Source organism: Megachile rotundata, chromosome 14 (genome assembly GCF_050947335.1).
Source record: "Megachile rotundata isolate GNS110a chromosome 14, iyMegRotu1, whole genome shotgun sequence".
NCBI lineage: Eukaryota > Metazoa > Arthropoda > Insecta > Hymenoptera > Megachilidae > Megachile > Megachile rotundata.
The window spans coordinates 6,833,497-6,857,987 of NC_134996.1; the positions used below are offsets into that span (position 1 = coordinate 6,833,497).

Consider the following 24,491-nt stretch of genomic DNA (forward strand, 5'->3'; position numbering starts at 1 on the left):
AATTACTACATTTTACAAGAACATCTGAATTACTAAATTTTACAAGAACATCTAAATTACTAAATTTTACAAAGATATCTAAATTACTGAATTTTACAAAAGTATCTAAATTTTACAAAAATATCTAAATTACTACATTTGAAAATTTAAAGGTTTGTACACTTAAAAATTTACAAAATTAAAAATTTGTGGATGTGAAAGTTTAAAAAATTTTGAAGTTGCAAAAACTTAGAAATGAAGATCGAACGTTGCTATTTTTCGCGTACCTCATTTCGTCAATAAATCTCGTACCTCACGTATTCGGCTTGTTTATGTTCCCAATTAGTCCGGAAGTGCACCATATCGAAACATGATACGTTATCTAAGACTATATTCATGAAACAGGTGGTAGCGAATGAACAGAGAATTTGATGAGCATCGTGCCGCAAAACTTTTCCAATTAGTTCGCGCTATTTTAATTTATCAAATCAATCTCTGTCCGAAGTCGTCCAAAACGAAAGAAAAATTCCAATCTGAAACTGCGACGATAGCAAATACTTGTTTTTTTCTCACACGGGAATTCAACGAAAATACGCTTCGAGTTATAATCGGAGATACATCGATGGTACGCACGGTACACACCGTTCGACCAAACGTTTCAATTCAAATTGAAAAGTACGCTTCCACGATACGAGTATCCTCGCATGACTGCACTTTTTAATCATTTATTTTAGCTTAGCTTTGGGGCCAATATGAACGTATGAAAAAGATAAGATACAATGCTACTTCGGAATGAAACAAAACCTTCGGATTTATTTTATAAACACTCGGAGAACATATAATAGGAAGTTTAGAAATTGGTATATTTGAAAACTGAGACACACATTTTTTAATCCTTCAAAAATATAACATAAAAATTAAAGAACTAAATTGCAGAATTTAATGACTGAAATGCAAGTATATTTGTGAATACGAAAACTTGCATCAAAGTACGATCACTTTGACCTTAGAGAAGCGTTTACCAGAACCGATACACTATAAGCATTAACGAACTGATAGAATTGATTTCACCGAATTTAATGGAGCTAATGGTACATCAGCTTACCTCATTTACACCGCTTCACCCAGCAAAGTCAAATGCAAACTCAGAGTATCTCTAAATGCATCGAATTCAATCAGCAGATTAATCTGTTTAATATAATATTCGATTGTGAGATGCATCGGGTAAGTTAGATGGTTGAATACAGTATATTAAGTGAATCTAGTCGATCGATCAGGTAAATCAGAATAAATTAGAGGCGTCAGATATATTAGGTGAAGGATGAGGTGAATTAAGGCAACTGCAGTGTATCGGATGTATCAAATAAATCCAGCTGATCTGCTGAAATGAGGGAGGTGCGAGGAAGGCCGTCAGAATACATCAAGTAAATCAGATGAATTAGTGGTGGATCAAGTGAATTAATTAGCATGAAATATACATGTCAAAATGTATGTGTAATGAGTGCTTACTGATAGCTGCAACGTGTTACGCTAATTAAACGGAACGGGAGATTTATGGCGTCGAATTTAAATTGTATTAATAAATTGTGGATATTTTGGAATTATGGACCTGGTGATGGTTTATGTAAATGGAATATTTTCAGCTTCTATATTAATAATTATAGTGTGGTTATTGTTCTATTAGTGTATTACGTTATGAGTATACTACATACTGTGTTACTTATTCACATAATTATTATGTTAGTATGAAACTTATGAACCAGTAATTGTTTACATAATTATATACAATATGTAGAAGCTGATTAACCTAGAAATTATTAACTTTATACATAATATTTTGAAAGTTAACCTGCTTGTACATGACTGTATGTAATAGTCCGAAACTCATAATTATTATTAATTTTTAAATTTATAAACTGTATAATTATTTTTAAATTATGCAGCTCATTATTAGTTTTAAAACTAATGACTCCTACAATTACTTACATAATTATAAATAACAATTTTTTTAATATAGAGGTAATTATTTACATTACGAGTACATAATAATCTTAACACTTGTACTTTATTATATATATATATATATTAACACAATGTAAACAATTTTTAATCTATAATTTTCACAATAGCAAAGTGTTTATAGAAAAGTTTCGAACCTTGCAATTTTTGTTACCATAAGAATTACGATTATTATAATTACGCCAGAACGATCATTAACACGAGAGAATATCATAAAAGTATTCAGAAAATTGAATAAACTAATATTAACACACGTGAAAAGTTTCCGCACGAAGATACAGAATTATGCAAACAAAGGTAATGTATGAAGAGGGTAAAACATTTCAAAGAAAATCACACTGGTATTTCAAGGAAATTTTTATTCGTGTACCAACTTTTTATACCACCACAATTTTTCACACTTTAACATATAAAAACCTTTTCAATTTATTCTGGGTAAATAAAAATCATGAAGATTAATGTACGTCGGTACGGTGGTTAATTAAAGACTGCTAATGCATTAGCAGTAACTGATGCAATGCGAAGGTTTCATTTATTTACAATGTGCGAATATAGACCGTAAGTACATTCCTTAATTAAATATTACGTATGACCAAGAGAAATGAAGGCTAATTATGATATAATGCGAAAATTAAAGCATTTTTCAGTTACCTGTCTATACATTTTTATTTGCTGCAAATGAGATAGAAAATGTGATGATATTATTATTGAAAAATATGTATGAATACATATATTCAATAAATGATTAATTTTCAGGTGCAATAAATACTTTAGAGAGTGTCTAATTTTCTGACTTTCTGATTCTTTAGTTTTCTGGTTTTCCAATTTTCTAATTTTTTAATTTTCTCATGTTTCCATTTTTTCATTTTCTAATTTCCTGATTTTCTATTTTTTTTTTATTTTCTAATTTTTTTCATTTTTTCATTTTCTAATTTTCTCATTTTTTATTTTCTAATTTTCCACGTTTCCACTCTTCCAATTTTCCAATTTTCTAATTTTCTCATTTTTTATTTTCCAAGTTTCTGAATTTCCAAATTTCCTCATCTCCAATTTTCTTCTCTTCAAGTATCATATTTTCAGCAATACAAATTCCAAAAAAGTCTAACCAAATAAGGTAGTCAAATGTCCCCTTCAGTTAAATAAGGAACCCAATAGCATATCCAAAAAAAATTCTCACACCAAATGTCAACCTTCTACCTCATCCATTTTACCTTTTAATTTTGTAAAAAAATTCTTAAAAAGTTCTGAAACACTGAAGTCCATATACCGCATATTATACAATTTTTTCAGATTTTTTTATCACAAGTTGCAGTTGTAAAAAATCAAAACTTGGAAAAAATACGATTTTTTGGTAAAGATGCCGGAGCACTGCTTTCATATTAATATGGTAGTTACATATTAGCGTAACTAATATTCCCTAATTTCTTCAGATCTTTCGGTAACGTGCGCCGTAGTTAAAACAATCAAAAACCAATATATTTTAAAACAGTACAAATGATATATTACCCTCAAAACCTTCCTTAATTGTCCTCATAAATATATTTTAAACATTTATTACATCGTTATAAATCATTGTATTACAGAATACCTACTCGCCTTCTCAAATTTATCAGAGTGATTATTCCGAGCCTAAATTCACCGGCTGATGTTCATTCGACGTGCACATCACTGTTATGATTAATGAAGTACTAATTAACGCATATGGCGTATCGAGATGCGTTGGATCCGTCGCTTTTGTATTAACGTCAGCTATGAACGGTTCGTTTACCATCTTCTATACTGCGAAGGCAATTTTCGAAGAGCTTTGTACGCGAAAACACCGCATGTTGCTTCTATTCTGTCGAAAGGCACTTCACACATGAAGTACACATTTAAACGAATAACGCAATTGGTGGCATATAATCATTCCTTATAACAAGTAACCACTAATTTTCCCATGCAAAATACAAAAATATATTTTTTAAGAAACTGCAGAGTAATAAAGCAATTATAGTAACGAAGCAAGGTTGCAATAAATAAAAAACGGATACCAACGTTGTAGTTATGATGTTATATAGTTAACAATTATGCAAAGTTTCATTAAAGCTGACGAGATTGTTAAATTGCTTTCGACACGTTTTGCAATGATGACTATGATTTTGCGAAATTCCAAAAATGATGCCTTCCCTTAATATCGTGTCCGAAATAACTCATTCAGATTTTTCAGCGTTATCCGATACCACATGCAACGAAAGAAACAAGTCTGTCACCCGTATAAGGGTGATCGAGGCGATCAAAGTGTACGAAATCGATTAAAACGACCATAGGCAGCGAAAGAAGAGACGGTCTGCTAATTACAGAGATTCCTTCTCGATTCTCGATCATTCGCATGGAACACGACGAGTCGGTCGATCATCGATAATTATCGGCAGCGTCTTACCTGGCTGCCTGAAGAAATCAGATGCGTATGATAAATCAGCAACAGGCAGGAATTTAGGTACGGTTGAACACGTTGTTGCAAATAACGTGAGGCCAACGGCGATCAACGTGTGATATTTCACGTATTAAAATTAGCTGCCGGCCTAGTATCTGGATAAAACCGTATCTCGTAGGGATAACACCATGGAAACGTAACTCCCCCGTAATTTCTTGCCTGAAGGTGTTCACCGTCGCACAAAATGGCCGCGCCGTCGTCAAAAAGGAAACGTTCGTTGCAACGTGCTTTCATCTGCTCGCTTCAGCAATTAGGATTCCAATTAAAGCGTTATCAATGCTTTCGTTCGGATTACGCTTGACGAGCATTAATAACACCACGTTCAGCGCCTACACACGACTTTCAAAGAGGATCTTATTAATTTCAGATCGCACGGATAGCTGCACACCAACAGGATTCTTACCGGTGAGCGAAATCGTTAGCGTGAAGGATTAAATCAGATTATACGAGATACTGCATTCCAGGTTTTGATTATTTTTTAAGAAATCGGGGTTAGGGTTAAGTCATTAATATTGGAGGTGTCTGCTATTTTATTATGATGGAAGACTTTGAGACTCGTGTGTTTGAGGAAGTATACAGACACAATCTATCTGAAGTATAAAATATTGTATATTCAATATATTGCATATTGTAAAGTAATATGTATATTTAATAATATGTGATTTTATTTGTAATATGATGAGCCATCTTGTATATTTAAGTACATATTTAATAAAATTAAGTATTAAGTATTGTATATTCAAGTTAAGTATAAAGTATTGTATATTCAATATATTGCATATTGTAAAGCAATATGTACATTTAATAATATGTGATTTTATTTGTAATATGATGAGCCATCTTGTATATTTAAGTACACATTTAATAAAATTAAGTATTAAGTATTGTATATTCAAGTTAAATGTAAAGTTAAGTATAAAGTATTGCACATTCAATATATTGCATATTGTAAAGCAATATGTACATTTAATAATATGTGATTTTATTTGTAATATGATGAGCCATCTTGTATATTTAAGTACGCATTTAATAAAATTAAGTATTAAGTATTGTATATTCAAGTTAAGTATAAAGTATTGTACATTCAATATATTGCATATTGTAAAACAATATGTACATTTAATAATATGTGATTTTATTTGTGATATGATGAGCCATCTTGTATATTTAAGTACACATTTAATAATGAGTGATTTTGTTTGAAACAGATTGAGTTACCTTGTACATTTACTGTTTATGATATATTTGATATGTCGCTTTATTTACAAGGTGAGTCATCTTACACATTTAATATCTTGTGTATTTAACTATGTACACATCACATTTAATAATATACACAATTTTATTTATAACAAATTGAGCTGCATTAAATAATTATTGTATATGATACACTTAATAACACTTTATTTACATGACAAGTAACTTTGTATATTTATTGCGTATAATGCAGTTAATGTCATTTTATCTACAATACATCACCTTCTATATTTAATGCATACGTTACGTTTAATAATTTATAATTTTGATAGGACTGAGTTACCTTAAACAGTTATTTCATAAAAACTGTTATTTTGAACAGTTATTTTATATAAAATATTCAGTATGTAACTTTTTCTATAATTGTAAGTCATCCCGTTATTTGATACACTATATTTTATAATATGTGATGTTTACAACCCAGCGTTCCACATTTATTCTGCATACTACTTTTTATGTGTTCTCATTTGCATTCACCGTTAATATTTATTTTATACATTATATTTTATACGTCCCTTTTTAACATTAATCATTACTTGTCCACATCAAACAACTTGTAAAGCAGTGTTTCTCAATCATTTTCCTACGAAATACATCTTATTTATTTGAAAGATGCAATCTAAGAGTTTATAATAAAAAATGTATAAAAACTTGATAAAGAGACTAACAGCGTTATATAAATAAATAAAACAATACATAAATTTATATATGTTTATTTATTTATGTATAAGTGAATAAAACATCTATTCGATACTAATTTTTTCGCGCAAAATATTAATAAATAAAATAAACAATTTTAACAAAATTAATTTTATTAAAATCTCACATAAATTGTAACCAAAATTATTTATCTGTGATAATTACATTTCACATAATAATTGAAGCTCAAAACCTACCTAGTCTTACTCGAGTACTCTCCAAATACCATCCATTGCTACATTTTCAAAATTTTACAACGAACTCAAAATCAAATTTTACAATGAACTCAAAATCAAATTCTATAACGAACAATAAATTCAATAAAATCCATAAAAATGAAATCAACAAGCTCTCCTAACACGAATAACAATCGAAGTATCGTTTAACCCTAAAGAGCTATCGTCAGCAGATGAACAGTGGCTAACAATGATCGGTATATTCTTTGCAAAAGCTCTACGCAATCCATGACAAGTAGCCACCAGAGACATTAAGTCACGTATAACCAATGGAAAATACAGTCGCAGTGAGAAGAACGCGGAAATGCTTTCTCGGCCCTCTGTCAAAGGCACCACAGCACACTAACCGTGGAATTATTCATGAGCACCTGCGAAAATCATTATTTGTTTATTACCATCGCGAATGCCGGTAAGTCGTTTTCATAATAAACGCGGCACCGTTTCAAAGAAATAACTCCGTGATACATTGAGCGAAATTACTCTTATAAGAAAATTAGATGAACAGGATTAAGTATAAACTCTTATGGAGATATATTATATAAAATATCTGCCTCCATAAACATATATGCGTTTACTATCCACACACGTTTACTATCCACTTATTTACATATATGAAATTTATCGAAGTTTGGAAGAATACGAAAAGAATCACTAAATCTAGTTAATCGATGCCCAAGACATTGCAGAGTCAGATTATAGTAGGTGTAATATTTCCAAACAGCAACTGATCGTTTTTCACGTCGCGTATACGGCCCTGTGCATCGGCCACCATTCCATTTTTGCACGCTCTAGGCAACGTTGGTTCAGGTTATGGAAATCGGATAACTAACGATTCGCTTCCTCAGCGACTATACAGGAAGCCAGATTCTACTTACCGACAATGGTAAGCTTAGAAATTCGGAAAAGTCCTACGAGCGTGGCTTAACAATGGATTCGACGAGTATAAAAATTTCTATCGGAACATCGGTAACGTTGTTACTATGGGTCACAAAATGGTGGATGTATCGTCTGAATTATTATGCAAAATATTTCTCAGATAAACTTCGGGATTTTAGGCTAAATATATTTTCTATTATTTTTGGATTCATTTGTCTGCAATTGTCAAAAATAAAAAAATTGACTCTAATCAGTTTTGGACTGAATATTTTATATTTAAAAAATTTGTTGTTGAGAGACAACAAATTAATGAGATTTCTGTGATATTTTGTACAGATAAATCATTTATTAATATGATGGGTACAATGTAGGGTACTTCAGTAAGAACACATATGCAGATCTGAAAATTTTATAATTTTCATATTTATCATAAATGAGTAAGTAATTGAATAAAATTATGAAAACATAAATCTCAAATTAGATTTAGTAAATCTAATAAATGTAGCAAATTTAATAAATTAATAAATGACATTATTTTATATCTGACATTAATTTAACCACCCTTCTTTTTGATAAGCGAAATTCTTTCTTATCACATCACAATTGAAAAATTTTTTATTCATGTAATATTTAGTAATCATTAAACTGAAAATTGCATTTAATAAATAACTGTAAGAAAACGAGTGAAAGTTCAAGAATGAATAGTACTTAAGAATGTACTTAAGAATCTAATTACAATTTTTCTCACACATGGCGCCACATATGATGGCGGCGCCCTCTGCATTAAACTTGCACTAACCTCATTGTTTTCACGAAAAAGTATGTACTTCACGAAACTGCGGTGTTTTAACAAATTAAAAAAATTGCGATGCTACACTTAACAGTTCATTATCAAGTTTACTAAAATAAATTCAACAAAAACATTCCATAAAAGAATTTAATCTTTCATGATATGTATAATCATATGTTATATCACATGTATAACTCATCATTAAATTTAACAAAATTTTTAATTGCTTGAATAGAACATCGTTCCATAAACTTATCAAAATAAGAATTGAACATAGTTTATCAAAAATAAAGTTCGAATTTCTCGAATAGATTATCTCTACTCCATAAACACCATCAATCGACTCATAACTCTATTTAAGTACCGCACTCCATAAAGTTTAATAAACAGATTGAGAAATACTTCAACCATCCCATAAACGTATTTAATTAAACAGTCATACCAAGAATTGAATATATCAATTTATCAAGTGTAATAAAATAGATTGAATTACACGAACAGCACACCAGTAGCTCATAAAAGAATTTAATCGATTCGCACAGCAAACGGGACTTCAATTTCAATCGCTAGCAGAAAGTTGTTTTATGCTCAGCTAGAGGAGTCATAGAAATTGCAGCCCACGTTCGCTGTTGATTTCGCAGCGAGGACGCTTTACTATTAAGTTGTTAATAGATATCTCGGCCAAGAGGCATGCGGTTCTGTTTCATTTTCGTTTAATTAAGTGGCTTCCATTGGCATCTTAATGCGATACTTACTACTTCCTTTCTCCGCCGGTTGTTTATCCCGAGCTTGTCCGTATCGCATTTCAAGCCGGAATGATCGCCGCGGGTCTAATGAATTTCGTTTTCCTGTCGCGGGGATAAACAACTAGAGGAACAACAACGCGTCATAGAACGCGCATTCCGAACAGGGGTGGAATTATTTCTGCGGGATTACAATCTCTGGCGTTACCCAGGTGCCGGCGCGGGAAGAAACGAGCGTTTACGTCATGCTTTCGCTGCTCTCCTGCTTCTTCCCGTCCTTCCGTCGCGTTTTCTTCCGGGATTAGCGAGAGCAGATGCACGGGCCAATCTCCTCGAGAAAGAAGAAAATAAAATAGGGAAAATCTTATTCATGGGGTGCTTCGAAACGACGAGGTGGCTCCTTGCTCGCTTCTTAAATATGCCCCGCCAGTAGGGACGGCCGCCAGCTACGAGTATATTGATTTATCAGCAGAGTGCCGTGTAAATATTCATGATACTATCGGAAAAATCGGCACCAGCCATTTCGAAGCTTACTATCGTTGCCAACCGGAGGAATCGCGACCGTTTCGTTTCCCTTGTTCCGCTTCGGGCGCTAATTGCAATTTCAAATACGTTAACAAGTAATTCTTTTTTGCTCGTGAATATCTCTCTGTCGTTTTATGCGCTTAGAAGCGAATCAGTTGCTTCGGGGAGACTGTTTTATGGCGTGCTTAGCAGAACGGAAGTCTACATATGGGCTTTTATTTCAGACGTCTTTAAAGATTTCTAAGACACTAACCCTTTAATTGCCGCACGTCTACGCAAACGTCGCCAGGCGACAATATTTTTGAAGAATTAATTTAGAGAAACTTTATGCAAATTGACGGAATAATTCAACATGTGTGAACGTACACATAAACGAAAAGAACACATTTAATGGAACAAACTTAATATTTGTTTGTGTGATAATTATTAAAGCGATCATCACACAAAGGGTGTCGGTCAATAACCTTTGGTAGCATCACACACATGTGTGAACGGATACTAAGTGAAGAGCTACATGTGTAGTTTTACATACAAAGTTGCATGTGAACTTCCACATATGATTAGTTACATGTAAGCAACTACATGTGAACTTGTACATATACAGCTACATGTGAACTTCCACATGTGACCAGTTACATGTGAAGAGCTATATATGAACTTTTACATATAAAGCTACATGTGAACTTCCACATATGAATAATTACATGTGAATAGTTACATGTGAGCAATTATAGTGAAGTGTTACATATGAAACTACATGTGAACTTCCACATGTGACTAGTTACATGTGAAGAGCTATATGTGTAGTTTTTCATATAAAGCTACACGTAAACTTTCACATATGAATAATTACATATGAACAGTCATACGTGAACATTTGTATATGAAACTACATATGAACTTCCACATATCAATACTTATATGTGAACTTTTTCAAGAACCAAAAGAAGAACCAAAAAATTGTGAGCCGCAATTGCAGTGTTAATATACAGGGTGACATAATCAGATCAGGCTCCGTGAGAAAAATTGAATTAGGAAATTGGATATATTTGTAATATTTATTGAACTATGACACAAATCATATGTTATCACCTTGGTTACATCACATATGTACAGATGGCGCAATTTCGAACGAGAAATCAATCACGTATGTTAATAAAAATTCATTGGCTCAAACTTGATATATAAATCGGAATACCAATGTGTACTTATAATTATAAATAACAAGTACAACAGAGTACCACGAATTTGCTAATATTTAAAAATACTATTAAAGAAGTTAGTGTATAATTATATGATATGATATTCGAGACAAGCAGTATATCGTACACACATCAATGTTGCGAAGAAGTTAAGATATTAAAAGATATTAAATGACAGCGGAGACACCCTGTATACTTTATCCACGTAGAAAAATCTTAATCATAATGGAGGAGAAGCCAGATAAGAATTTCTCTATAACCCTCCAACTAGGGAGTCTACGCGACGTCTATTTTTTTGTCCCGATAGGGCCTCTGGTCTTTTGAGTCGAACGAGCGAAAATCTCGAGCGGTTACGAGGAAATGGCTGGGATCGATTTGTGCACAATACTTTGTGCAGTGCGTTGAACGCCATTATCGTTGGAAACTACTTGGTCCGAGCACTCACGGCGACTCAGCAGACGATAAACCCGCGGCGCTTTTTCATCCCTCGTTTCTCTGCCTCTTTTCTACCTGTCCCTTTTCACGATCGCCGGAATCACCCACTTTCCGCTCGCGCGATCACGTGTATCCCGGAGGCAGCCTCGACATGTAAAGCACACTTTATATGGCAAGATCTGTCAGGATCTGGTGGAAGCCAGTTGAAAAGAAAGGCAACGATCTGTTGCTCGCGCCGCTGATTTATCGCGTCCGGAGACACCGGCTACCATTTTCTTTAATGCCGCTACGCCGCCCTCTTTCCGTTTTCTTGTTGCGCCGCTATCCAACTGATTGCCGATCGATCCCTTCGAATTCAGAATATACCGTCGGCCCGATCAAATGCTGCAGCGAATGAAATGCGGCCTATAAAATTGTCGACCTTCGAGTAGACGTACGTACAGGATACACGTTTCGATTAACACGTTAACTGTTGTATAGGGCGTATATCCCTTACTGTACCTTTGTTCCTGACATGTCATATTTTAGCGAGCCCTTTTTATACGATAACACGACGTCGGTAATATTTTTCAGCGCTGGTCGTGTATACTGTACGCGTTACAGGTGAATTAACACCTTACGCCAGACGTATCTATTAAGGGCCTGCTATTCTACCTTTGATACGGTTCTGTTGAATTTATTCAACAATTGAAATGTCTTTGTAATATTTATGGATGTAAATTCAATACTTCGTGTGTGTTGTTTAAATATATTATGTATGATAATAAATACATATAGTTACATATGAAGTTCTACATATGAATAGTTACATTTGATCAGCGACATGTGAACTTCCACATGTGAGTAATTACATGTAAGCAACCATGTGTCAATTTTTACATATATAGCTACATGTATATTTCCACATGTGAATGGTTGCATATAAGCAGCTACATGTGAACTTCTATATACAAAGCTGCATGTGAACTTCCACGTATGACTAGTCACATGTGAAGAATTATATGTGTAGTTTTACATGCAAAGTTACATGTGAATTTCCACATATGATTAGTTACATGTAAACTTGTACATACACAGCTACATGTGAACTTCCACATATGACTAGTCACATGTGAAGAGCTATATGTGTAGTTTTAAATACAAAGTCGCATATGAACTTCCATACATGATTACATACATGTGAACTTGTACATATAAAGCTACATGTGAACTTCCACATGTGAATAATTACATATAAGCAGTTATACATGAACTTTTACATATGAAACCACATATGAATTTCAGTATGTAAACAGATACATGTGAACCTATACAAGTAAACATCTGTAAAGCTCATATGTGAACTTTTACATATGAACATTTACATATCAACAAATACATGTGAGTCGTTATATGTGAACTTTTTCAAGAACCAGAAAAAATGTATGCAAATCGATCGGAAACCGTTCACCGTCGCGAAATATCTGAAAAGATGTTCAGTGTGCGAGTATATTTCGCTTTCGGGATCATCTTTTCTTTCTTGCAAAGAAATTAGGAAAACTTCGTAAAAGCTGCGGTGAAACTGTAGTAACCGTAAAGGAGTTTCCGCCGTTTTCGTGCCAAGTTAGAAGTTAGAATTCGATGAAGATACGTTTGCCCTAAATTAGATGAAGGAAAAATGTACTGGGAAACATTGGCTAAAATCTGCAAAATACGAGATGAAAATCGATACGTTGGAATAAAAGTCCCGTGCGTTCGATAAGTTGGCAGATGAATTCTATCTGTTAGATATAAATAAAATTTCAAAATAGAAAAAATTTCTATGCTAAGTTCGTTCAAAAATTGTATTATAAATAAATTATTGATATTAAAAAGTTGACTAAAGTAATTATATTACCAGTTAAATTACACTGCAAGATTTTTAATAAAAATAATAAGAATAAATTCTTCTAAGATTTAATTAATTTTCTACTGTTTAATATAATCTTCACAGATAAAAATTCTTCTGAACAAAGGCGGAGGAAATATTACGACGAAGTCTTCAGAGCTATCAGTATAAAAATCAAAACTGAATAATGTATAGTATGGTCGCATTTGAATCATGCAATATTTGTCTGAAACAATTTTCTTCGCCAACTTTCTATTAGGTGAGTTATCCTGGAGAGGATTCTGAAAGTTTCTTCTCCTTTTTAGAATTGTATCACCAGGTATAATCGTGTTCCTGCTGAATCTTGTTGAGCAAGGGACTCTGAAGTATTGATTCGAAACGTAAGAATTCATATATTCCTCCTTATTCTGTTCTTACTTATACTTTTGTCCGAGAAATGAATCTCTCATGATTTGTTTACAGATGTGTTCCATAAGAGGAATTCAATAATCGTACTACATAATGCTTTTTAAATATTTAATCTCATATACTTTGCCAATAACATATTTCATGCAATTGTAACAAATTAAAGAAATAATATAAATAGTTCATTTATACTAATTTTAAAAAAATATTAAATATAAAACCACAGTGTTATAAAAATAGAACAAAACTGATGAAGATGAATATAAAAGAGATGAACAACGAAAGTCAAATTGTTGGAAACAATGATAGCAATAAGACTTAATCTTGCAATTGTAAAGCGTAATACGTAATTATCAGTTGCGATCGGCATCCTTGCATAATAAGCGTTAACAGTAAGTTATGAAGTATCCGTTACTTGCGTTATCATAACAAACACCAATAAATATGATTTATTTGCATTAATATAACGATGGAGCTTTAATAAATACATTTACATTACACTCGGGCTTCGTATTTACCTTCATTACTACTATTTCTCTTCTCCGGTTGATAAAATGCGATAGGTCAACAAGGAATTCTAATGAGAGTGCTTTTCATTGCTCCGGGACGATGTACTGACAATGAACATAAATTGTAATGCAGGAAATATATATATAATACTTATGTAATGTATCGACAAAATACGAGATGAGTTTAACAAAATGGTATGTAACTTTTCCAAACTTTAGAAATTGTATTGGTACAAAATTTTATTGGTGCAAAAATTAATTTAAATAGTTTTTAAATTTGTGTAGGCAGTTCCTAAAATTAGGTTAATTGCTAGGTTAAATTTTTGGGAGATGCTATTTAGAAACAAGATATGAATCATTATAAAATGTTAAAATTGATGTCTTTTGAGGAATTGTAATTTCACTGTTTTCATTTACGTAATTCAAAGTATTTGACAATTAGTTTCTATTAGAAATTTCTGCAGCACAAAATAAACGTTTAACACAAATTTACTGTGCTTCAAAATAGTCTGGGAGTTTGAATATTAGTATAAATTAGAACAAATGTCTAGGTTCGTAAGTCGACCATCGGCCGCCATTTTGTCAACATAGCGCGCGCTATTCAAACCACGTAACCTGAACTCCTCAGTAAATTCTTAATAATATTAGTTTAATTGTTCACAAACTGCATTATTTATATATTACAATTAATATTAATAAGTAGTTTATATTTTCTGTCTATTTATTAAACATTTAAATAAGAAAATAAATATTAAATGCCAAGTTTCATCGTTCCTTATACTTTTTAACTGGCATTTGAATATCAATGTTTACACGCCAGTACATTTCAATGATACATGCTGATACAAAAACTGAGAACCACGTCACAAAATTTACAATCTGACACGCCCCCGTGAAAGATCAAAAGAAGCCTTTATTAGAATATGAAGAGAGGGTCCTCTCAAGTTTCGGCGCACACTTGGCGCATCTAGAAAGAGTACAACGAATGTACTTTTAAATATTTCATGGCGGTCGAAGGATGTGGATCACATGATGTAGCGAAGATGACGATATCCGTTGGTTGTGGAAAAGAAGGATAAAGCGAAGATGAAGAAGGATGAAGAAGAAGGTTGAAACGTGGTTGGATATGCTGAATGTACGAACACGGTGTGGCATATTATGCCGTTAATACAGTGCATATCGGGATGCGAGCAGCTGGCGAGGAAATCACAGCCGCGTTACCTTTGCAACCCCTCTGCAACCCCTTCAGCTTTCTGTCCCTTTTCACTACGGACGAGCATGTACACAGCCTCGTCCTTATTAATATATGCCAGTGCCGTTCCACGGTACAAGTACCACTATTTTAGAATTACCAGGGTTGAAAGTCACTCGACCGTGAACAGAGGCCCTTTCCTCACCGACCTGTTCACTGGCTGACCAGCCGAGCTTACACGTTTCGACGTAGATTTGGAAACCGATGAATAACCACAGAGCGAACAGCATCCGATTCACGAGATAAGCAAACGATGAAGAAATACCTGCGTTTCTCCGACGTTCTACCACCATCACCAACGTAAGAGACGTAAACGAGGATGAAATTGATGTCTGTTTCGTGCGGTTCGCCTGCTACGTTCATGTTTACCTTCAATTCGAATCCTACGTTTGCCGAGAACATTTGCCAGAGCACTTTAACAGTAAGCCTACCACGTACTGAATTATTTGAATGCTCTTTGACGCTGAATATAGCGGGTGATTCTTGACGGCAGCGAAATGGAGAGGTGCAGAAGTGAATTTTGGGGTTTTGGAATTTGAGAGCATTGGGAGGTTTACGCTTTTGAGGGGTGGGATTTTAGAATTTTGGGCGTTTGGGAGTTTGACGAGTGGGGAGGTTGAGGTTTTGGGATTTGTGGAGTTTGGGGAATTTGGGAGTGTGATGGATGTGGAGGTTGGGATTTAGGATTTGGGAAGTTTCGGAATTTGACGGATGTGAAGGTTGGGATTTTGGGATTTGAGAAGTTTGGGAATTTGACGAATGTGAAGGTTCGAATTTTAAGGTATGGGGAGTTTGGGAGTTTGACGAATGTGAAGGTTGGAATTTTAGGGTTTGAGGAGTTTGGGAGTTTGACGCATGTGAAAGTTGGGATTTTAGAATTTGGGGAGTTTGGAAGTGTGATGGATGTGGAGGCTGGGATTTAGAATTTAGGAAGTTTCGGAATTTGACGGATGTGAAGGTTGGGATTTTGGGATTTAGGAAGTTTGGGAATTTGACGGATGTGAAGATTAGGATTTTAGGATTTGGGATATTTGGGAGTTTGAAGGATGTGAAGGCTGGGATTTTGGGATTTGGGATATTTGTGAATTTGAGGAATGTGAAAGTTGGGGTTTTAGAGTTTGACAGATCAGACTGTCGAGACTTCGGTATTTGGAAAATTTGGGTATTTAATTTATTTGAAGGTTGGGACTTTAGAATTTGGGGAGTTTGACGAATGTGAAAGTTGGGATTTTATGATATAGGATGTTTGGGAGTTTGACGAATGTGAAGGTTGGGATTTAGGATTTGGGAAGTTTTGGAGTTTGATAGATATGAAGATTGGGATTTTAGGATTTGGGAAGTTTGAGTTTGACAAATCTGAAGATTAGAGTTTTGGAGTTTGACAAATTTGAAGGTTGGGATTTTGGAAGTTTGATAAATCTGATGATTGGCACTTCAAAATTTGGGAAGTTTAGAAATTTGATAAATCTAGGGACTTTGAAACTTGAGCAATTTGGGAGTTTAACAGACATGAAAGTTGGGACTTTAGAATTAGAGGAGGTTGGGATTTTGACAGATATGAAGGTTGGTATTTTGGGACTTGACAAATTTGGGAATTTGACAAATTTAAAGATTGGAGTTTCAAAGTTTGACAAATCTGAAAGTTGGGTATTGGAATTTGGGAAAATTAATAATTTATGAATGTTGAGATTTTGTAGGCTCTGACTCACATTTTGGAACTTCAGAGATTTGAAACTTCAGAAATTTTGCAGATGAAGGAACTTGAAGATGAAGATATTTGAAACTTGAGAAAAATATTTTTGAAACAAAAAAAATAGTAGAACTTGAAAATATAGATTTAGTAGTACAAAAATTTGCAAATAAAAAAATTATCGCTGCATATTAGGATAGGTTAAAAAACACTTTCCTTACCCTCTACAAATTTATTATACTAACAGAGTATTTAGTACACTTTGAGCGACCTCTCAAGTAAAAATATTCAAGCTCAAATTGTAATAGGACTAGTAGAGTATAGTATTTAGTATACTTTGAGCGACCTCTCAACCAAAAATTTTCAAGCTCAAATTGCAATAGGACTAGTAGAGCATAGTATTTAGTATACTTTGAGTGACCTCTCAAGTAAAAATTTTCAAGCTCAAATTGCAATAGGACTAGTAGAGTATAGTATTTAGTATACTTTCAGCGACTTCTCAAGTAAAAATTTTCAAGCTCAAACTATAATAGGACTTCACATCGTTTACTAATTAAAAGGTGTGCTAAAAGAAATCCTGTTGAATCTAATATCTTCATTTTCATAGTAAAATCGTTTCTCATTAACCAGCTAATTCTGCAAGTCGTTTAAGTTATACGGCGCGAAGAATCGATTGTTCGCAACGCTACGCGTGCGTTCGCATATCGTCGAGGACAATTATTCTCGATATTCCGGTAAACGATCCCGATTTCGTGCCAGTGTTCATGTAAACGAGCTCCTTTGGTATCCATCGATAATTGGTTTCACGCTCGAATTCTCAGACCGAAATCTCAGTTCCGTGTAATACATTCTGGCACGACTTCTTCGAGAAAATAGACATCCCTTCTGAAACCACTTTGCAGCACCATTTAAAGAATCGATTGAAGAATGGCGAGGAATTTAAGTCTGATCTCGTATCTAGGAAGTGTGAACCCGTTTGATAAAGAGGAAGATTTTCTTTTATCGCGAATCGGGCTTTCGAAAGTTTTATGGGCTGTGAACCATTTTTGAACGCGGCTGACTCTTTCAGGGTTAAAATTCTGGGACGATTTTCCATGGTCTGAATGTCAACTAATATTTAAAACTTGACAGTTTAAATATTTAGAAATGTGGAAACTGGCACACTTGATGGTTCGAAAACATGAAATGCAAAAATTTAGAAGACGGAATAGGTATATAATAATGTAAGAATTCAAAAATAACAAAATTGAAACATTAAAAAATTTAAGAATTTAAGAATTGTAAATAGGACAATTCAGGAAAAATATACTAATAGTAAAAAAAATTGGAGAATTGTAAGTAGGATAATTTAGGAAAAAAAATTGGAAATTGGAACATAAGGAAATTTGAAAACTGAGAAATTGAAAAATTGAAAAGTTTAGAAATGCAAAAATTGGAAACTGAAAACTGAAAAATTAAAGATCTGAAAATTGAAAATTTAGAAACTGAAAGTTGGAAATCGAAGAACTTAAGGATTGAAAGATTGAATAATTGAATAATTGAAAAATTGGAAAACTGAAAAATTGAAAAATTGAATAACTGAATAATTAAAAAGTTGAAAAATTGAAAAATGAATAATTGAAAAATTGAAAAATTGAAAAATTGAGAATTCAAGAATTCAAAAAAAAATAAGAAATTGCAGCATGGAAAAATTTAAAAACTCAGTATAACTGAAAAATTGAAAAACGATAAAATCAAAAATTTGGATACTGAATGCTCGTAAATTCTGAAATGTGTGAGAAATAGATTTTATCTAAAATTTCGAAATAGATTTTATAACTCCAACTTTGAAAATGTCAAAACGAGACAGTTTATACAACAAAGATTCTAAAACAAAAAGTATGAAAATTTGAAACACACTTCGCAGGATTCCTTTGAAAATCGCGAATCAGGCAGCGATTCACTGCGACAATCAAGTTATAGGTTGATCGATGTAAAATTACTGGTAGACCTTTGATGAGTCGCGAGAGACGAGAATTGATTTTCAACAGAATTATTGGCGTAGCTACGTTATCGGTATGACGCGAATGAAATTTACCTGCAGGCGTTAGAGATGCGAGAAGCTTGAAACGATCGCGCGAAATTTATGGGGAAAATTACATCAAACCTCGTAAACGATCTTGTCTTTATTTTAGCGTAACGGTATTTATAATGTCCTTAATATTGTTATGGCGTTTTGGCAATTTTCCATCTTCTTTGACTAAATATTGCCTCATTTAACTCATTTACTATCTCACATATTCTTTCGTCCACATATGTAGGAGACGTTATTATAACGCATATATATGTAAAATTCCATATATATAATTTCAATATGAAACATTTTAGGAATCAATTGCATTTTTAAATACATATTATTGAATCGTAAAAAAATATTTTTGCATGTACTAGTATAGTGTATTTTCATTTTAAACGCTGTCATACACAAATATGTTTGCAACTACATATTATAGAATCGCATGAGAATACCTTTCTATGTCACAATGCAGTGTATTTTCATTTTTAACACTTTCAGACCCAGTTATGTTTCCAACTACATATTACAAAATCGTAAGAAAATAACTTTGCATACACCAATATGGAGTATTGTCATTTTTAACACCTTCAAACACAGCTACGTTTTCAACTACATATTACAGAATCGTATCAAAATACCTGTTCATGTCCCAACATAGTGTATTTTCATTTTCAGAACCTTCAAACCTAGCTGTACTTCAATATACATATTACAAAATCGTAAGAAAATAACTTTGCATACACCAATATGGAGTATTATCATTTTTAACACCTTCAAACATAGCTACGTTTCCAACTACATATTACAGAATCGTATCAAAATACCTGTTCATGTCCCAACATAGTGTATTTTCATTTTCAGAACCTTTGAACCTAGCTGTACTTCAATATACATATTACAGAATCGTATGAAAATATCTTTCCATGTGCCAATATGGAATATTTCAATGTCCAGCACGTTTATACTCAACTATACTTTAAAACACATACATAGAACCTTAAGAAAATATCTCTTTATGTCCTCGTATAAAGTATTTCAATAGCCAACCAGCTGTGTTTCAAAACACATCCCCATTCTTGCAAATCCCTGAACGAATAAGATAATGAAATTCGAAGATGAATGAACCAATTAAAATTCTACGTTTATCGATCGATGATGGCCGATGAAGACATCGACGTCGAAGCAGAAAACTGAAACGTTCAGATAGGATGAAATCCCTGACAAGACGAGCGAGCGGAATCCTTGGATCGTGGCGAATTAATGAAATGCAAATTGCATTTAAGTGTAAACGCCTCCTCTTCGTGTTTTCGTCACGTCCGCTTTGGTAGCGAGCACGAGGCAAAGGTCGGTGCTAGAATTTAATTAGCTCTATCCACAGACAGAGATTCGTGGTACGTTCCGCAGCTCCTTCGTTCGGTCTCACCTCGCCAGTCGAGTTTTCATCGCTTTTCGGAACTTGTTAATTAAGAAGTCGACGAAACAGTCATTCCGCGAACACTTTTGGACATACTCCGCGTCTTAGACACCGATACCACCCTCTGTAGAATATAAACTACGTATTTCGCTGTAGACGCGCCATTCATATTCATTCAGACAGAGTTTGACAATCCTCGCCTTCTGTTCTCGTCTACACTGCATCCAGATGTGCTTCTGTGCACCATATTAGATAGATGTGTATTCTACGTGAAACTGTTCATTTCGCTATTCTAAACGCTCTCCACATTTGTGGCAGATTTGGGACACGTCACTAACTCTGACAGATTACCTTCTCCCACTAATTTTTTACCTTTGCATTTCTTTTACACACTTAAGGTTCTCCGTCTTTTATAATATAGTTCTGAATGTATTGCTAGTTTGTGACAAATATTTCATTCACTATAAGTAGCAAATATAAGAATTCATACATTTCTCAGAGAGAGACAATATGTGCTAACATATCTTTCTACAAAATACATTGTGTTATTAATAATCTGATACATCTTTGTGCAAATGTTCATTGTGTCAATAATAATGATCGTTAATATACCTAAGAATTGTGCATAATATAAATAATAATCGACTAGTCAAGTTTACTCAAATATCGAATGATCTGATTTGACCTCGAAGAAGCTTGACATTTACCCTGGTAATATCTTCCTCCACCAAATAGCAATTTCCCGAAGATTTATGAAGGAATCGTAACTCGACCGTTTGATGCACGTTTTCTTTTATGTAAATCGCTCGCTAGGACAGACTTAATAACGAAATCCCCGGTTTCGCAACGGTCAAGATGTCAGTCACGATCGTTGACCGTTACGATGGATTCCGTGATCGAGAGGTTTAATAAAGATACGCGGAACCTATAATATCGACGCGAAGAAAAACTCGCACGTTCTGTTGGTCTCCGTTATTTGATCAAGAGATGAGGCCAAAGAACACCGTGACGTTGGGAGACAATTTTTCGTCCCCAACGGATATATCATTATGTCTTTGACATGTACGCTCTGTTGATCGATAAAGCTCGAGAGTAAAATGCGGATAATGCGAATTTCGTCTCGACTTATCATTGATCGTGCCTCGGGAACGAGCCCGTAAACCTCTATCTCCTACGTTCCACGTAGAAAAGTTTATCGACGAACCGACACGCCCGCGGCCTTTTAGTCAACCATGAGAATAGACGATGGGGAAAAGAAGGCTCGTGTCGGTTACTGGAAGCGCAGCTCCATCTAGCGTCCATATTTTTCGGTAACATCCGTTTCGAGGATGCCCGACGAAAGCGACGGGGAGAAAGGAAGCGGTTCAGAAGGATATATGGCGTGGCCAGTTACGATAAGGGATCGAGCATAATAGCGGTCAGCTTCCTGGGAACATAGTTAGTACACTGCATCAAAAATCCTAATGGGGTGAAGTCCGCCGGTTGCTGCAAGTAAATTTCGCGGATAAGATAACTGAATTTTAGTACAGGAGTTAGAATATTACGACCTTCCAAATTTCTTGCGGTACTTTAACAGTTTTCTGTTAAAAAGTTATTCAGAATCACGTCTGCTACGATGATCACAAATAGCACTAGTTATGAAACACCCTGTATATGGAGATTGGTATATTTCAAGCTAATTTTCTGATAATTAGAAGAGACCAACTAAAGCAGTTGCTGTTTAATTTCTGAAATGTAATACAGTAGCAATATTAACTTCTGAAGTATACATTCTTGTTCAGAATGACATCTTCTACCACCCCTTTCAGGGAGTAGCACTAGTTATGAGATACCCTGTATATGAACATTGATATATTTCAAGTGGTCCATTTTCTGATAATTAAAAGAGGTCAACTAAAGTAGTTGCTGTTTAATTTCTGAAGTGTAATACAGTAGCAACATTAACTTCTGAAGTATACATTCTTCTTCAGAATGACATCCTCTAGCACCACTTTCAGAGAGTAACACTAGTTATGAGACACCCTGTATACAACTGTAGCATACAACTGTACTACTGAGTTAAATACTTGTCTATGAATAGAAAGATCTATAGCAACACTAGTAACCTACTATAATAAAATATGAACAATAAAATAAACTCATCATCACTTCAAAAGTCTTCCTCAAACAATAAAAACATGCATATCCCCATTTTTCAACTGGAAAATAATTTTACTTTATAAAGCATAATGTATTGTTTCATCGACTTTCTATAAAACCACGTCCAATAATTTTATCTAATAACTTTGATATTAAAGTGATTATTGTTTCAGAATAAAAAGTACGTCTGTTAGCTTTACAGCAGAGGGATACATTCGGACAGCTACATTTTCTGTTTAGTGAAGAGGTAGACATTTCTTTTAAACTCGAAGAGCTTCCTTCAAACAAGCAGGGCACACAGATAAGTTCCAAGGAAGATAGCACCCCATCCAAACACCTGCTACGACGATTTGTCATCCATAACAGAGCTTTCGGATCTGGCGAGTTCCGGCTGTGCGTTGGAGCAGCTCTCAGCAAGCGCTTTAAAGTACAATTTGTCATCTCTACCGGACACTGGCTCTTCCGCAGATTCCACGGGCTCTTCCTAACGATGTTATCCGAGAGACAGCGAGAAATCGATTCTTAATGATATTCCGAACCCGATATTGCACTTGCTTTTTATTCCCTGCCGGCCATTTGTCATACGTGATTATTAACACTAAACCTACCGGCGTACAATGGACACTTAACTTGAAAAAGCAGACAGATAAATGAACGGAAGGTAAAACGTTAATTCTGCAGCTCGATAAAAATCGTTTTCAGGAAATATTTTGTAACAAATTTTGGAGTTTAAGAGTCTAGGACAATAAATTTGAACATTTAACAATTTTTTAACGTAGAAATTTGGAAAATCTAGATTGCATCTGTATATCTATTTTGCTATAGTGCTTTAATAATACATTCTTATTTACTGACTATAGTTCACAGATCAAATTTACTATAAATTGAAGAATTGTAGAATTGAAGAATTGAAGAATTGAAGAATTGAAGAATTGAAGAATTGAAGAGCTGAAGAATTGAAAAACTGAAAAACTGAAAAACTAAAAAGCTAAAAAGTTGAAAAATTGAAAATTTGAAAAATTAAAAAGGTTGAAAAATTGAAAAATTGAACCTACACCTCGTCCTATGTCACCGATTTGAAGAATTCCCAATCGTACAATACGAACGGAATATAAAGAAAATTACCAGTCTACAATAAAAATGGTCAGTCGAGTTGCACCGCGTAATTAAATTCGGATATTCCAGAATACAGAATTTTTAGTCGTCGAATCTTTTCATTTTTGACGCAGAAGGCTACTCCATTAAAGTTCAATCAAGCCCATTCACACGGGCAGCGTTTGCAGAACGAATTCAGCCGGGGTGCGATTCAGTTCGTAGGAAAATTTTGCATCGAATAGTTTCGCCTCCGCCCGGTTCGAAATAAAATTTAACAGCGACTGGTGATATAAGCCGGTGAAAAAATTTCATTTCACTCGACGAGCATCTGAAACGCGCACACAAGGAATCCTGACGAAAGCAACGAATGCAAACAGACGTCGAAGGTAAACGTGGGTTGCGTTAAACAGTGACAACGATGGAAAAAAGCGAGCGAACAACACGTTGAAACCCTTCTGGGACACAAAAGAAGACGTAGCTAGTTTGCGACATTGTCGCGAGAAGTGGTTGATTCGAGAGAAACCTGAAGTGGGTGGAAGAAAGCGTTCGCACGTCCACCTTTTTCTTGTGATAATTCCACGGACAGAAAAGACACATTAGCGAAGGGTGCTTCCGTTAGTAGGTCGTTGGAAATGAAGATAATGCATGCTTAAGAATTTCTTAACAATAGGAAGCCGTCTAAATATGAATTCGTATATAGCTTTCTATCGACGAGGCAATATTGCTTCAATTCTGGCACGTACTTGTCGTTGTACAGGGTGATACACAAGATGCTGAAATTAATGGACTACCTTAAAGTTACAATTGCAAAAATAAAAATTTTTTAACTA

The 24,491-nt window shown here is 34.1% G+C and overlaps 1 protein-coding gene across 11 annotated transcripts in view; it reads right to left on the minus strand.

Annotated features, from left to right (window-relative positions):
* Atg16 (Autophagy-related 16) overlaps positions 1-24,491 on the minus strand; it is a 792,563-nt gene that overhangs the window by 705,393 nt on the left and 62,679 nt on the right. The window contains exon 9 of one of the 11 annotated variants that reach the window (XM_076539819.1): positions 6,972-7,031. The exons of the other annotated variants lie outside the window; for them this stretch is intronic. Within the exon in view, the coding sequence (XP_076395934.1) occupies positions 6,987-7,031 (45 nt within the window). The 3' untranslated portion in view covers positions 6,972-6,986. Of the gene's footprint in view, positions 1-6,971; positions 7,032-24,491 lie in introns of those variants that run through there. 11 annotated transcript variants of the gene reach the window in all.